Source organism: Rhinolophus sinicus, linkage group LG03 (genome assembly GCF_036562045.2).
Source record: "Rhinolophus sinicus isolate RSC01 linkage group LG03, ASM3656204v1, whole genome shotgun sequence".
NCBI classification, from domain to species: Eukaryota; Metazoa; Chordata; class Mammalia; order Chiroptera; family Rhinolophidae; genus Rhinolophus; species Rhinolophus sinicus.
The window spans coordinates 152,981,996-152,998,962 of record NC_133753.1 but is presented as its reverse complement, the minus strand read 5'-3'; the positions used below and the strand labels follow the sequence as shown (position 1 = coordinate 152,998,962).

At 39.6% G+C, this 16,967-nt stretch overlaps 1 protein-coding gene across 1 annotated transcript in view; it reads left to right on the top strand.

The window, feature by feature from the left end:
- The window catches only part of ARHGEF28 (Rho guanine nucleotide exchange factor 28), a 289,872-nt gene that overhangs the window by 112,333 nt on the left and 160,572 nt on the right, over positions 1–16,967 (top strand). The window contains exons 3-4 of the mRNA XM_019728118.2: positions 5,347–5,494; positions 8,386–8,679. Of these exons, the coding sequence (XP_019583677.2) occupies positions 5,347–5,494; positions 8,386–8,679 (442 nt within the window). The remainder of the gene's footprint in view (positions 1–5,346; positions 5,495–8,385; positions 8,680–16,967) is intronic.

The following is a 16,967-nucleotide window of genomic DNA, read 5'->3' as shown; positions in this document are numbered from 1 at the left end:
AACATTTTCTCAGAAAATTGGACACACACATATATAGAAAAGCAATTTTGCTAACAGTTTAAAGACGTTCTCAGACCACCTTACACTCATTTATGGACTCGCCCTGTGGCCTCAGATTAAGAAACTCCACTATAAAAAGATGCACACTTTGTTGTCATTGTCACAATTTGAAGCTACAGTATTTGTTTATTGCCTACTCATGCAGATATTTTAGAAACTGGATGGTTAAGGTTGTTGTCCCACAAACAATATTGTTACTAACCAAGTATAATTATATACAGATACATCGTGTATAGAGGGTGAGAGAGAAGAAAGGGAGAAACGGGGAATATTAGTACAAGAATACCCAGTGATTCGGGTAATACAGCCACCAAATTATTCAGGGTATTAGAGACCCTGAATTAGGGACCATAGATTAATGAAAAAATATTTAGAATGTGTACATCAGTGTTAATGACCACTTCCATCTTAAATGCCATTGGAAGAGGAGTAGGGTAGGAGAGTTGGAAGAAATAGTTGAAGGTGGCAAAAACATTTAATATCTTTTTGGTTCGCTGAGAAGAAATCCATAGATGTTGCAGCATCTTATGTGGAGGCTTGGTCATTGACAATTATTGATTCATTTTACAAGTAGAATTTCCCTAGGGGATGCTTGATGGTAAAAACACTGGTTTAATTTACTTGATACTTTTGTTTGTGCTTATATTGAAATATATTTAGTATGATTATATTTAGTTCAATTCTACTTTACATTGGTCGTTCCTATTTTCCATGTTACCTGGCCTTCAGAGGTTTTGCAGGATTATTTGAGTGCTTTTTAATTTGGGCAAGAGAAGGGAAAAGGCGGTACACCTTCACTCTTCAGAGAGGAAAGGGAATGATTCTGATGTTGATCTCAGTTGATTCACTCGGGACAGTGAAAATTTTGACCTGCCTAAGGCAAAGGTGAATAGAGGGAAGACTATTCAAATGAAAATAGAAAATGGAAGATTAGAACTCTTTAAATCGAAATTTAATCAGGTTGCTAAGAATGATGGCACCATTTAGTAATAAACTTTTATAAAAATGGGCAATAAATTTCAGTGGCAATGGAAAAACTATGAATTTGAATGAGAAACTGTTTATTATCTCTTAGGAAATACTAAAAACAACAGTTTGGGCTAACTTGGGATGAAAATGATACTCTTGACCAGCATAGGTGGTGTTGAAAGTTGATAAAATATTTTTGGAAAGCAGTTTCACAGTTTGTGACAATTGTTCACATTCTTGGACCCATTTCTGGAATTTTATTCTAAAATAATTTAAAACATAAAAACAATGTACGTGAAAATGTTTACTGTAGTATTTTTTATAATGTTAACAAGCTGCAAATATCCTTAATGTACAACAATAGAGGAATGATGAAATCACAGAACATCAAACACTTAATGGAACGCAATTAAAAATGGTGCCAACAATTGTAACAACTTGGAAAAATACTTTTGATAGAGATAAAAGCACAACCATATTTGTATTTATGCCATGAGTATAGATAACTATGTAATAATTAGCTGTACATTGAGCAAAGACTGGAAGGAAATAGGAAAATGAAAAAAAGTTGATACATTAGTGTGATGTCAGTATACAAGTTGTGATAAAAAATATGGTGAATGTTTAAATTTAAAAAAAGTTATTACAGTAAAGGACATTGCCATTAATCTCCCTCAAAATACTCCTCATTTTGAACACACTTATCCCATCTTTCTTGCCAGTTTCTGAAGCAGTTCTGAAAGTCCTCTTTCATGAGTGTCTTTAGTTGCGCTGTTGTGGCTGCCTCGATGTCCTGAATCATTTTGACTTTGGGGAAGAGCCAGAGACACATGGTGCCAGATCCAGTGAATAAAGTGGATGAGGACACACTGTAATGTTTTTATTTAACAGAAATTGCCGTACCAGAAGTGATGTGTGACAGGGAGCATTGTTATGATGGAGGATGAAGTAAAGATACTCACGAAAGAGGACTTCCAGAACTGCTTCAGAAAGTGGCAAGAATGATGGGATAAGTGTGTTCGAATTAAGGGGGAGTATTTTGAGGGGGATTAATGACAATGTGTCATTTACTGTAACAATTTTTTTATTTAAACATTCACTGTATATTTTGATCATACCTTGTAGATGAGACTTAGATATCTTTAATTGCTATCATTTTGTTCAATAATGAAACTTTTAGACAGCCTTCTTATTTTATGCATTTATGAATTATGTTCAGTTTTGCATGAATTGGGTATTTATTTGATATGAAGAGTATTTTTGCCCAGAATGGACAGCCATGGTTCCTGAAACAACTTATTGAGTCGTCCATTCTTTCCCTACTGATTTGAAATGCCACTTTCATTGCTTAAGTACCATGCATCTGTCTCTGGACTTTAGACTTTGTGGCCTATCTCTGTGCCACTATCACACTGTGGTTTTAAATTACTGTGGTTTTTTTATTGTATGTTTTGCTTTGTGATAAGTAAGCCCTGATTCCTCCCCCCACAGCTCAAACGTCATTCTTTCTCAGAACTTTTGTTTCTAGTCTTATGTATTTATCCTTCCAGATGAACTTTAGAATAAGGTCGTTGAGTTTCATTTGAAAAATTCAGTTTGGGTTTTGATTAGAGCACCTTACATTTATAGATTAGTTTTGGGGAGATAAAAATTTAGCCTATTATGCCTCTTATTATTTCCAGAAGTTTCAGTGAAATAGCTGAGTACGTTTTTTTTTGTTTTTGTTTTTTTTAATTTGGGATGTAGTAAATTGACAGAGAGATGATAACACATCTCTTTTATTTTCTGTGTAGAAGCAGAGTGATTCTGATATGGATACCAACAAATTCACTTAAAAAGTTTATAGTTTTTAATTGCTTAGAACAAAGTATGCAATTGAATCCAGATGGAGACATGATGGAGGCACACTGGAATTCTGTAAATTCAAATTTATCTTTGCCAGTCATAAAATTAGTGGCCTTTAAAGAAAAGTAGCAGATTTTCAGTAGCCACACTGACTACAAAAACCCCAATCTTAGCTAAAAGTTGTCACCTGTGGCTGATTATTTATGCTGTACTTGTTCCTCAGTACATTTTTAGAAGCCTTTTCCTCCTTCTGTGTCCTTTGTAGCTTTATCTAAATCTCCTTTGAGCTTTATCTAACTTTTCTGAATGAAAACGTTCTTTCATATTCATATCTTCTTTCCCTGTCTTCCTTTTTCTCTCTAGTCAGCTCCCTCTCTTTCACGCCCCCCATCCCCGTCTGTGTCATTGGCTTTCTGCTGGTTTCTTTATCACCACCCCATTCCCTCTGTCTTTCTGATCTTTTTGTGATTAGCAAATAAGAAACGTCTTTTATTGCTGAATATTATTCTTAATGCTGGGACTTGTGGGCCTGTCTCTTTAATGAGCACGTCGTATTTCTGACCTGACTGCTGCTGTTTATCTTCTTTTATCAGGCGTAAAGCATGGCATGATTTTGAAAGGGAGGCATAACTGAATTATAAAACTACTGTTTTGGGTTGTACTGCATTGAAAAAGGTTGCAGTTAAACGCTTTCATAATTTGCAGCCTTTGTTCACCCAGCCAGATAAATAGTAATATGATCATTATTTTAAATAGACGCTGACTAGCTATCCTTGTGATCTGTGAAAAAACTTTGATCTCTTAATATAGGTTGGTTTCTATGAAAAAAAAAAAATCAACTGGTCAGGTCAGATTCTGTCCATGGATAATTAACAGTCCCTTTAGCAACCAGGAACATGACTAAAGCAAGCTGTTCTTCCTTTTTTAGGAAATGGAATTTCATCTAAGTTTCCTCTCTCAGTCATGTCAGACATTTGTTATTGCTTTTTGCTTTTCAGATGCTCTTCCTGAACTTTTTTTGGAAGCTATTGTATGGTAGATTTTTCTTGGCATGTTACTTTCTATTGATTATATTTGTGCATGGGTGTGTGAACTCCCACGAAGAGAAAGGGCAATTCAAAATTGGGACCCGGTGACTTTTTTCAGAACTCTACAATTTGTATTTGTACCTATTGAAAACTTAAAATAATATTTCATGTGTGTCATGGAGTGCAAACCACTAGAAAAACATAACCTTTCTATTTTTAAAATTTTAGAAGAAATAACCATATTACTGGAAAGAGGGGCTCCACACCGATTTTGGCTTTGATGCTGATTGGCCTAACTCTTAATCTCCTCCGGAATATCGTGTTAATATCCATCAAAGACAAACAGATGTTGAGGAGACTGTGTAGACTTTTCTCTGTTCACTTTTCTCCCCTGTCACAGGGTGAGGAATTCTCAGAGGGTGGGTTTGTTTTTGTTGGGCAAGCACACAAAAGCCCAGACGCTTCTCCACACTAGGCCAAGCTCTGGAGGCCCTCCAAAGTGGGCGACCCTTTCCACCTTCTGGTTTCCATTTCCCTGCCACTCCCATAGGCTGGGTGGAATGTACCCTCTCCCTGGAGGCCCCCTTTGTATAGCCTTTTTTGTTTGAGGGGAGGGAGTGTCCTGAATAGTCCAAGGTCCCAGGACCATCTGGCAGGCTTGTCCATCGCTGCTGCTCCCTGGGCTGTAGCCCTGCTGCTGTAGCTCCTCTCCACAGCCTCTGGATGGTAATATACTGCAGAGCGCAGTCTGCTGCGCACTTCCTTGACATTCCTCCCTCCTCAGAGGGCCTCGGTGACCCAGTGGGGCAGCTCCTCTCCTTGGGACCAGGACACTTAGCAGGGCTTTGTGCCAACCAGAAGCTCTCAAGAGAAAGTATGAGGCCCAACCAGATGAAAGGGGGCTTGGAAATCCCTCAGAGATGACAAATAGCAATGGGAAAAGGCACAGCAAGCGTGGGAGCCTGTGGTGCTATTTATTTGGCAATGTTTGCGAGTATTTAAGGTTCTTAAACTCGACTGTGATCCAGTACAGGTGAAGGCCATAGCTAAAGAATAAGGATTTTGAAGCTTTATGCCATGGTGTTATCTCAGATAAAGGAACAAATTAATATGGGCAATGATGTTCATCAGATAGGAATTCAAACAGAGTAAAAGACAAGTATCATATTTTCACATCTATTAAATTAAACAATTCTTCCCTGTGCTCCAAACGTCTTCGACTTTAAGAACAGAACAAACCAGCTCTGATATCCATGCTGCAGTATATCAGAAAGCATCTCCCTGTCATCCAGAATGTTGGAAAGAAGGTTTCGTAGTATTGGAGTTTGCTCCCATGAAATGAACGTGACCAACCCCGCTGTGTGGGATCTGGGTCCTTTTTAATGCGGTTTCTTAGAGCCAGAATGAGGAAGTATGACAATGCCCCAACTTATTCATTTTTCAGGGGCAGATGACGGTCTATGCGAAGTTTGACAAAAATGTGTATCTTCCTAAAGATGCTGAGTTTTACTTTATTTATAATGGATCTCATCAGAGGCATGTCGTGATTGCAGAGCGCGCGGAGGATAACGTTCTCCAATCCAGCATTCCAGGTGAGGTGTCCTCTTTACTGTGCAGTTGGGAAAACTGTCTGTAAGCATCTTCCCACCAGGGATATAATCCAGGAAGAGGACCAGGAAAAGAAAGTGAACCATGCTCCAAAGAGGGATGGTTGTTTGAGAGAATGTGTGTGTCTGTGTGTATGTTAGGAGAAGCACTTACGCTGGGTTATCTCACATCTGAGGTTCTTCCAGCTGTGTCTGCAGCTCACTGAGTAGCTTTGTATTAGATGTTAGCTCTCAAGGTTGGGTGTGCTTTGGATGCAGTCCAATGGAGGTGACACTGGATCTTAGGATTGCCTCCTGTAGTCCTAGGGCCCCTTGCCAGGGATGGCTCAGGAAGAACTGAGACAATAGGAAATCAAACAGTGAAAGACAAATATCACATTTTCATATCTGTGATCCAGTATAGGATCACATTGACAGTTGTCTTTATTCTTCCTTCCTCATTCCCCTGTGGACAGTCTAGCAGCCCTAGGATCCCCTTCTCCCTGCCTGCTCCCTTTGGTGGTTGGGGTTCCTTCCTTGGCACCCTGTCCACCCAGATATTTTCTCGCTGGATCTCAGGTTCCAGAACTTTCTTTTCCCACCACCAAAAAATATTCACATTCCAAAGTCTGTAATTCTCCCAGATATTTTCTTCAATCATCATGGTGACATGACAGGTGACAAATTAATGTATCATGTTAATGTGTTATAATGAGCTAATAGCCCTTTTCAGATACAATTGTTTTGTGTTTTCACTGGGGTGTGGGTTGTACAGTGAGACATCAAACTCTAGTCTAAAGGTGTAATTAAGATGTCATTACCTGCAGGAAGGGAGGATTTTGTTCTTGTTTGTTGATTGGTCGGTTTTCCTTAGCTGTGGGTTTTTCAGGCCCTCTTAAATTGTATCGTTTATCATGTAGGTAACAGGTAAGATTGACCTCGTTTTTTAGAGGAAAAATATTTCTAAGTGCTTCTGTAGTATATCTGTTATCTACTCAAAGAAGGTAGACAGTAAATAGGGAAATACAGGCATAGTTAGAACTGTAGAGATGTACAAAGACCTTTCAGCCCTACCTGGGCTTAGTTACTGAATCAATCTGTTGTCCAGGTTCTGAGACTGGGCAATTTGAAGCACTTCTCTCTCTTGTCCAGTAACCCCCATCCTTATAAGAAAAAAGAAGAAAATCAAACCAAAAGAGTCACTTTGTTACTTTGGCTGCTGGTCTCTCTTGCCTCTGCCCTTTTGCTTTGACATTACATTTATGTCTTTCCTGCTGTTAGGTTCCCACCCTTTTCTTGATTTCCACTTTTATGAAGCTCTTTATAGAGAAAGAATAAATATGAAATGCCACTTCTAATATCTTTTGTCTAATAAAACTTTTGTCTTTTTCTTTACTTGCATGTAGGAGTGAAACTCCTTCCCCACTCCTTGTGTGTGAAAGAAAATCTTATTGATTATATTGGGGCCTGCTTAGAAGTGAGGGTTCTTACCTTCATTTTAGCAGATTCCCTACAAGCAGGGGACAGTGCCTGTTTCTGAGCCTTAAATTTCCCTGGTTACAGCTTTACCAGGGCAACCTTTCTGAAGTACGTAGAACAGATTTCTATAATTATATATTAGACATGTGTAGTCTGGGGTGAGGGTTGCATTCTGTGCCTGCACATTGGACCACTTTTTTTTTCCTCTTGGTGTTTTAAAAATCAACAAACATTTATTATGATGGAATTCTCCCCACTTTTTTTTTTCTTTCTTTAAGAATGGGTAATGTCCAGGTGAAAATCAGAAATTTCTGAACTAAAAGTATGATAAAGCTGACCCAGGGATCTTTCTATTGACAAACTAAAAGTTTATACAATACTTTCATCAACGTCTCTGACAGATAGTAGGGCATTTTGCTTTTTTATGGTACTTTACAATTTATTGTGTATTTCAGAGGATTTCCTCTTATGAAAAGTGGACCACTTTTAAAGAGGCAATGTGAAAATGGCAGTAGTTCTTACTTAGTAAACCTGGGATGCTTTTGTTCCTTGAAACCCTGGCACCATAGCCTTTGGGGAAAGGCTTTGGAGAATAAGGCAGAGCAGGGATGACTTGTACTCATTAGCTGTTTGCTTGGGGGTCAGTGGTGGCTGAATGTTAACCCTTCTTCTGTACAGCTATGATTATCAAAATCACAGGGGTTTGGCGGTACTAATTCCTGGAAATTCTCCAGGGGCAGCATGAAAATATACCTGGTAAAACTTCACCAACCTTGGCAAAATGAAAGAAGAGAAGTGTAAGAAGGCAGAACAAATAGCAGGATTAAGTGACCACCCACACCAGAAGTATTAAGAACACCTAGAAGACAGAGAAGCCATTCTCAGAAGTGGGGGGCACTGAACAATATATATAAACATTTCTGTTGCGTAGTCTTCACCCACCCCCACTCACATTCAGAGGAGCTCTGTAGAACTAGGATGAAGTTGTATAATTTTTTTGTGCTACTTTATAAAATGATCACCTAAATAAATGCATAAGAACGTGATTCAGGAGGAAATGGCAGAGCAGAAAATGGCAAAGACCTTTAGGATGACAAAATTGAATTCAGGGGTTAGGGTAGATGTAAAACGTGAAGGTATGCCAAATAAGAGTAATCTTGGGTAATCTTGGGAGAACAGACACTGAAATGCTCAGAGCTCCTAAAGGTTAGTTTAAAAATCAGGAGTCACTGGAAGATGGAGTCAGCTTTAATTTGGGCCCACAGGCTTGGCAGCATTTAAAGATAACTGGCTGCATTTCCTTTCGCCTTGGTGTCCTGGAGCACGTGGTCTGTTTAGGCTGCGCAGTGAGACTGGTGGCTACTATGATAGCATCTCCTGTAGACTTTGTGTGAACTGTTCACTGTCTTATCATCCAGGCCATGGGCTCCAGGAGACCGTGACGGTGTCTGTCTGCCTCTGCTCAGAAGGTTACTCCCCAGTGACCATGGGTTCCGGCTCAGTGACCTACATGGACAACATGGCCTGCAGGCTGGCCCGTCTGCTGGTCACCCAGGCTGATCGCCTCACAGCCAGTAGCCATCAGACCCTGCTGACCCCGTTTGCCCTGACGGTGGGATCGTTGCCAACCTTGGACGAGGAACTCGTGCTGGCTCTGACTCATCTGGAGTTGCCTCTTGGGTGGACTGTCTTGGGAAATTCTTCCCTTGAAGGTGGGTCTTCACCAGAATATTTGCACATCTCCTCTCTATGTCAAGTTCAGAATATGTCTTACAAATTATTGTTTATTTTCCTGGGTGGGTTTTCCTGCCCACTTTTGACCCAAGCCTCAATCTGATGTGGCTGGTTTCCCTGAGGTCCTGAGGTCCTGAGCTACTCATCTCTGGGTTGTTGATGCTTCTCTGTTCCAGGAGGTGAAGAGCTCTGCCTCAGGAGAAAAGGACTGTTCTTTGTGGTAGGCTCTTGAGCCAGCTACTTTAGGCTGTGGCGCCACTTCCCTGCATGTTTTCTTGCTGTGAGAAGGGGCTATTGCTACCCCGTTTCCAAATTGGTAGGGTCATTGGGCAATGAAGAGCATGCAGCCAACGTCTACTTCCTGGCTATAATACCTCCTAGGCAAGTTATCTTAGTTCTGATGCCAAAAAGGTGTGATTTATAAAATGAGGTGTAATAGTACCCACTTCATTGGCTTGTTGTGATGGTTTAAGACTTTCTCTAAGAACAATTTATAGTACTAGAGGTAACATTGCCTGTAGCCTAGACTTGTAATGGAACTTCTCTACAACATTAGTGTTAAGGGACAGAGTTAACACCCTTTTTCCTTTGTGCTCCTCTGATTGGATGAATTCTACTGCCCTGTCTCCAGGTTTGCTGACCCTTCCTTCTACTAATCTAGTCTGTTGTTGAACCCTTGCATTGTATGTTTCATTGCAGTTATTATAGTCTCCACCTCTGTGATTTCTGTTTGGTACTTTTTACTATTTTCTGACTCTCTGTTGAAAGTCTCACTTTGTTTATGCATTGCTCTCCAGACCTCAGTGATCGTCTTTATGACTCTTACTTTGAACTCTCTATCAGATAAACAACTTATCTCCGTTCATTAAGACTGATTTCTGGAGATTTATGTTTTTGTTTGGAAAATATTCTCTTTTGTTTCTTCATTTTCCACGGCTTTCTGTTGGTTTCTGTGCATTACATAAAGTAACCATCTCTCCCAGTCTAGACAGACTAGTCTTGTGTAGGAAATGAAACTCGTCAGTCAGTCTGGCCCAAACTTATGGTCCCTCTGAAACCTTTGTGTTTGTCCAGGTTTCCGTGTTTGTTCTTAGTGGCCCCTAGTACTTGAGGGTGTGCCAAGACCCATCATGTCCTGAAGGGGAGGATCTCACTCAACACCTAGATTCAGGCTGATTAGAAGGTGGAAGCTGGGAAAATATGCAGTGAAACCTCTTCCAGGGAAAGACTGGGAGACAAGTTTTTTTTTTGGATTTTTTTGCTTGCTCCTTCTGTGCTGAACCCTGGTGGGATAGCTACAGTGAGTACTCATGTGAGCACCCATTAGCTGCTTCTTTATCCACTACAGTCCTGGTGAATGCAACCCCATTGGCTATCAGAACCAGGTGAGCCGAGAACCTGTCATTGGTTGGCCAGATATATGTACAAGCTCCTTCCAGAGAGTTGCTGGTGATCTGGCTTTATTGATGGAGTGATCTGAGTGAGAAGGGGGGAATGCCCGCTGGCTCCCCTGGGGTCCAGCCAGCCCCTGGATGCATGCTTTTAGAAGCTGGACACTCAGGCAATAGCTTGTATGTAGTCAGTTCCCTTCCAGAGAACGACTGGGAGATGGGTGTTTCTGCTTGCTCCCCCTACGCAAAGCCCTGGAGAGATAGCCATGGTTCGTGTTTGGGTGACCATTGAGAACTGCTTCTTTGTTTGCGATAGTCCTGTGGGAGTCATGGATTCAAGCCCTTTTGGCTTTCAGAGCTAGGTGTTGTGGGGTCCCATCTTTCAGGGGTAAGCCTTAAAAGTTGGGGTATTAGATATGTGATCCAAATCCTTTACTCCTTTGGGAGAAGCTGGGAGTTGGGTGTTCCCTTCTGATTTTATGGCTCTGTGCCGGGAATGGGATTTATGATGAGAGTGTGTCTCAGTTTTTCCTATCCATTTCGATGTGGGTATCTTCTCATTCATCTTGTGTGTAGGAGTCATTCAGTTAGTTTCTGGCTTTCTCTCAGAGAATTGCTCTGTGTACAGCTGTACATTTGGTGCTTCCATAGGAGGAGGGAAATTCAGAAGACTCCTATGTCTCCATCTTGGTCCCTTCCCTTCAACTGAATAGAGTTTTACTCTAAGCAGTTCAGAATCTCTTAAATGCTCAATGCATCTTTTTCTAGTGTACATGTTTTATTAGTGTTGCATGTCTTCAAGGTAAATTAATTACAGTAACAAAGGAAGAAATAAACTGAGGCATGGGGCCCACTGGAGTTTATCTGTGTTAGTGGGAGTGGCATTGTAAGTGGAAACAGTTTTTTTCCTGGTAATTGTTTCTTTTAATACTTATCCAAAAACTATTTAAACCTTCACTATTCATACTTACTAAAACTTCTTTGTGTTTATTTATTTTTGCTTTTGGGCGGGGGGGCATAAATGGATGTTACTGAATGAGTATTGATTTCTGTAATGACTTTGTCTTGGAAGAACCTGAATGAAGCATTAATGTATTTCCTTGCATTTTATAATAAATCCCTTTTTTTCTTTTCAATCACTGAAAGTTATCAGGAAGGCCTGAGATCCTGGAGAAGAGCCAGAATCTGAAAGGACTGTTGTGTCTCATAAAGAAAAGCAGAGCCTTTTTTTGGCCCTGTATCTTACCCATCATTACTCACAATGCAACTTCGTTATGTGTCCTAGGGAAGGAAATATCCCGGTTTTATTTAATTTTGTGCCAGAAATAAAATTGGATTCCTATTTCATAAAATTAAATCCATTCTTTTGTGGAAAAAGCTTTCATTCTAAAAGCTTTTGCAGGGATTTAGGACCCCATATTTGCAGTAAAACTTTGAAAAGTTACATAATAATTATCCAATAAAATTTCACAATTAATTTTTTTTCTGTCTTGGGGATTTCGCTTGTTTATTTTTTGGACAGAAGCCTTTTCTCAGAAATTGACATAATTTTGACAATTAGGTTAACTGGGATAAAATATTCTGTTTTATTCTGTTGGTGCTCAGATAATTTTTGAGTTAAAGTCTTCTCTTCCTGCTCAACCAAATTACTTTCCTTCGCTTGTATTCCCAGAAGCTTGACATGGCTGGCAAGCACCAAGCTTGCCATCACCACTGGGGTGGCTGCTATTTGAGTACAGAGCCCAAAGGGACTACAAATACTATCTCAGGGGACTGATGACACTGAGCTGGGGACCTAGTAGTTCCTCTCACAACCTATGGAAGAGGTAGAGCTTGTCCCGTTTATGTTTTCTGATTTAACAACAACAAAAAAGGCCACTTGCTTAAAAGAAAAAAGGCATATATATGAGAGTATCTCATATATATTTATAGTTACTCTCTCTCTCATATATATATATATATATATATATATATATATATATATATATATACTTACAAACCAATATATAGCAACAATTTGAAGATTCAAGACATTTTTCCCCCCCAAAGTAAACTGTTAATATTTTGAAAAACCAATTTGGACTTGTCTGCAGTTCTCTAGGTAAAAGTAGTTCATATATTCAAAGGTCTCATTATAGGCAGACGTTCTTTGTTGTGGGAGAGATGGAACTCTTCATTATACCAATTATAAAAACATGACAAAACCTGTTTTTTCCCCAGCTTTTGAGATATCATTGACATATGACTTTGTGTAACTGTAAGGGATTCAGTGTGTTGATTCGATACATTGACATACTGCTACGTAATTATTACCATTACATCAGTTAACACCTCCGTTCCATCACATAATTACCATTTCCTTTTAGTGGTGAGAACATTTAAGAAAGGTGATACCATGAATTGAATCTGCAGGGCAAACATACTAAAATCTTTAATAAAACAAGGCAAAGTTTATCTATTAGATTGCTTTTTCAAGTTTAAAGAGTCAAACTTTCCTCCTGCCTTTATAATTGGTTCTATGAATGGAAGCAGTTTTTAAGGTAAGCCACCTGAGCTTTTGCAACCTTTCTGTCTTGGGCATAAAGGGAAACACAGCTGATGTATTTAGAGAGCCCAGTTTTCATTCTGTGCATGTATGGTGGGTTGGACCGCTGTCCCCAAGGACAATTAATTGTTGCAACTGGGAGGACCTACTAAGGGTGGCTTAGAGAATCAATGTAGTTATTGATTCCAAAAAACATGCCAGAAGTCTGCTCCTTACTGTGCAGGTAACACTAATAGAGTTATAGCAATCACCACAGATTTAGATTTGAATCCAGAAATTAGAGAAATGGTTGATTAGTTGCAGAATCCATGTTGGAAGGGCAAATCCAAGAACAGTCTCTGTCTGCAAAAACAAGTCATGGTGCAATGAATAGTGACTTAAAGGAAAAGTAGAATCCTTGGCATGGACCCAAGTTTAATGTACAGGTTATGTAATGTGATGCTGTTACTAAGAAGAAGAATGGTTAGAATGAGGCTTTGCTTTATTAACAGAGTCTTCATAAATTAGCTCCCTTTGAAGGAGAATGTTTGTCTTCCTACACTTTACAACTAATAGGGAAAGAGGAAAGCAATGCAGAGGGCCAAAAGGACTACGGAAGAAAGTTTTTAAGAGTAGGGGTTATTCAGCAACTGTTAAAATGTGTCTTGATTGTTTAGTGTTCTCTCAAGGAGTTTTAAGAGCAGTCATAATATTGCTTCTTATCTGCAGGAAAAGCCATTAAGTGAGAATTAACAGTTCATTACGAAAGACTGGTGGGAACTGCCAATGTTCTGTAACATCTACATCTTGTTTCAAGCCACATACCCAAAACCATCACCTTCTTTCTAGGCAACAGGAGAAGGGAAGGTGTGGGCCAGCAATGTTTGACAGAGGAAAATATCTGTTTATCTTTCTTTGAATAGAGGGAAGAGATCTGTAACCAGTAAGAAGCAAGATTTGTTTAACACTTGAAATGGAGCTTGGCTGATGTTGTTATCCTTGAACACAGTTTGCTGGCTGTAGAAATAGACAGCAGAATGAGGCTCCGGGGCCTGGCGGCTCTGTTGGTTGGTCCCCACTTCACTGTGTTCCAGGCTTTATTAACCAGGAGATGGCACATTGAATTATGACTTGACCCACAGACCATGTGAAATGTCAGCTTTGTGTTTCTGCCCCCAAACTTTGTACTGGACAGCAAGTTTGAAATAACATCAGCTGAAATACCAGTGGGTAGGAGACCCAGAAAGGACAGAAGTATTACAAACTAGAAGTTTCCAGGTTTTTCTTAAAAAAAGAAAAAGATCTGAGGAGTTTTAAAATTAATGCATAATGAAATGAATGCAGTTTTGAAATTATAGGTATTGACTGATTCTGGGAGTTTATATTTCTTTTGGAAATCTTGACATTTTTCCGGCAGTTGTGTATGCACAGTATTGTTTTCTAGCTTTTCATCACTCCTGATAGTATTGAAAGGGCCAAATACCTCCATACTTTCTTTTCTGACATTTAAAGCTGGTATTACATTCCTTCAGTTGCCAAGGTAACCCACTGGATAAATGCTAGTGGTGAAGCGAATGCTCTTTAAAATAGGTCCAATGGTAAGTTGGTAAAATTGTTTCACAGCCCTTAGCCACGCATGTGCCCACAAATGTGCATCGTTGTGAAGTTTTAAATCCTTAATTTAAAAATGTGTTCTCTACCTTCTGTCCCTTTTTCAGCTTTTCATTTTTAAGGAATTGGTTTTTTTGGTAGTAAAGAATTAGATACAGGATTGAATTCTTAAGGAAAAAGATTTTTTCCCTGTTAAATTATCTAGATTTATTTTTCAGTTAAGTCAGTAAACTCTTATTCAGCACATTCTTTGTTGAAGATACTATGTTTTAAAGAAGAAAAGGCTCTTCTTTCAAACTCTTCCTTAAAAAGCAAGCTTCCTACTTTTGTCTGGCACCAGTGGCCCTTAGACTGCAATAGAGAATTACATATTTACTCTCACCTCTGGGGAACGGAGCAGAGGGTTTCATTCAGGTTACCTTTTCCCTCTCTCTCATTTCAAGGCAAAAGAAATGTAAGTGGCAGCTTTTGTTTTCAAGTACTCTGCTCTAATTTGCTTCCCAAAGGATCTGGGAACGTGGAAGGTTTTGAAATTTACCTCTGGTTGATTGAGTCCCATTCCTGGATTCTCTTCTCTGGGAACTCTTCAAATGTTGCAGGATGCATATAACAGGTTTTGATTACATACAAAGGACTAAAATGGAATTTGAAAATGATAGTAGCCAAGGATTCTCTTAATACTTATTTTGAGGAAAAAAGTTGAAATTTTGCTGTTTTCCTAGATTTCTTTAATAGGATTTGAATGCTGGCAGTTGTCCTTGTACTGTTTTATTTAAAAAATAAACAGAACATTGGTTTTAAAATTACCAGTGTTTAGAGCTTAAAAGACTGGCGGTGGAAGAAGATGGCTGGGGGTGGCCTGGGGCAAGGGGGTGGGCAGTGAGCCAGAAGTGCTGGCATGTTCTTAGAGAAATGACCTGTGTCCTGTTGCAATACCCCCCCCCCCCCCCGCCTTTACTGGGCCCAAGTGAACTTTACGAGGCCTTGTCTTGACTCTTTCAAATATGGGCCTGATGTAGGCATGAAGCTGTACATGTAGAAACCCCTCAAAATCTTCTGTAATCCTACCCTAGGATGATACCCACATACCTACTTTCTCTTCCCCACGTGTAGCTGTAGCAGCTTTTATTCAGCAGTTTTGTAGTGGGGTGTGTGAGTCTGTACGCATATGTATAATGACATATCAAGCCAACAACTGGATTGTGGGGTGTGACCCTAGACCCTTAGGATTGGTGTAGCTTAGTTTCCTTCTGCTTGTTTTTCTTTACTCTCAATTTGTTGATTTATTCAAGTTCTGTCTTTTCTGCCCTTCTCTTCTTGGTTTTGTCTTATTTTGCCCAATTATTTCTTTGCTTAATGGGAGATATAATAATGAAGGACTTAGTTTTAGAGACAGAAAAGTCTGGGTTCAAATCCTTGATGCTCCATTTACTACCTGAGTGAGCTCGGGCAATTGCATAGTTGTGTCAAGCCTCAGTTTCTGCCCCTATGAAATGGGAATGTTAATAGTCCCTACCTCATGCTGGATTAAATGAGATAAAGCATGTAAATTGCTTAATACATGTTAGATGGACACAAGGAATATAAAGTTGTTATAGTCATCACTACCTAGTAAGGAAGACATAAAGGTGGTTGTGGTGGTTTCATTTCTTTGCTTTCATTCATGCATAACAGCTGCCCATCTAGATTTCTAATCAACTTTTCCAACCTCCCCACCCTCACTCCAGGTAGGCAGCACTTTATATACTGATTTCCAGTTTTGTTTATCCCATTTACCTTTTCCTATTCTTACCAGAACATCCCCTGCTGAGTGTGCCCCCATGCTGACACAGGAGATGAGGTCTCCCATTGAAGTTATAGCTCATTTCCACAGAGTTTAATATTTCTCAGTCTGGGTCTTCGGACTTGGGGCTCTGGCTTTCAGCGCAAAGGCAGTGAGTGGACCCTGCCTGACTCAGATGAATGGCTAGTTTCCTGGTTGTGTTTGAATTCAGACTCCCCGTTCAGACTTCAAAAAGCCGTTTGCAAGATATGATGAGTCAACACTTTGTCTGCTTGTCAATAATCAAATTAGACTGCATTGTATTTCATTTGTCTCCCAAACAGAATAGGGTTCCTGGTGGGTCCTTTGGGAAGGTCCCTGTAGTATGAAGGTAGAGCAAAGAATGCCTGGCACATAGTAGGCTGTCAGCAAATATCCAATGAATAACTGATGGTGGATGGAATCAGCCTTGAAGAAATATCAACAAATGAAAAAAAATGACTGCACAGGCTGCAAAGGAGGTGTGACATAATTGCTACTTATGCCCGAGGCATGGACTGAAGCACATTTGTCTTAATGACACATCTGATGTCTTACACTGATGCAATTATAGTGCCTCCTAAGCAGACAGCTAGTTCCTTTAAATTATGCTTTTAAATTATAAGCACAGGAAAACTGTTCTCAAACATATCGTATATCAATTTAGTGACTGTTTATTATATATTTTTTTGTATTAAAAGAACAGATAGCTATGTATGACTAAGGTCCCCCAATACTGGCTTTCCTAGTTCTTGAGAACTCTGTCCCATGTGTTATTTTCCTTATAGCCCTCTGACAATCCTGAATAGTAGGCAGGGCAGATATCACTTTTCTTTTTACAGATCAAGCAACTTAAAACTTGAGAATTAGGTGGTCTGCCCAGAGCTACATCTCTGTGAATGTTCAAATCCAGACATTCCACCCTTTAGTCTTTCCTCC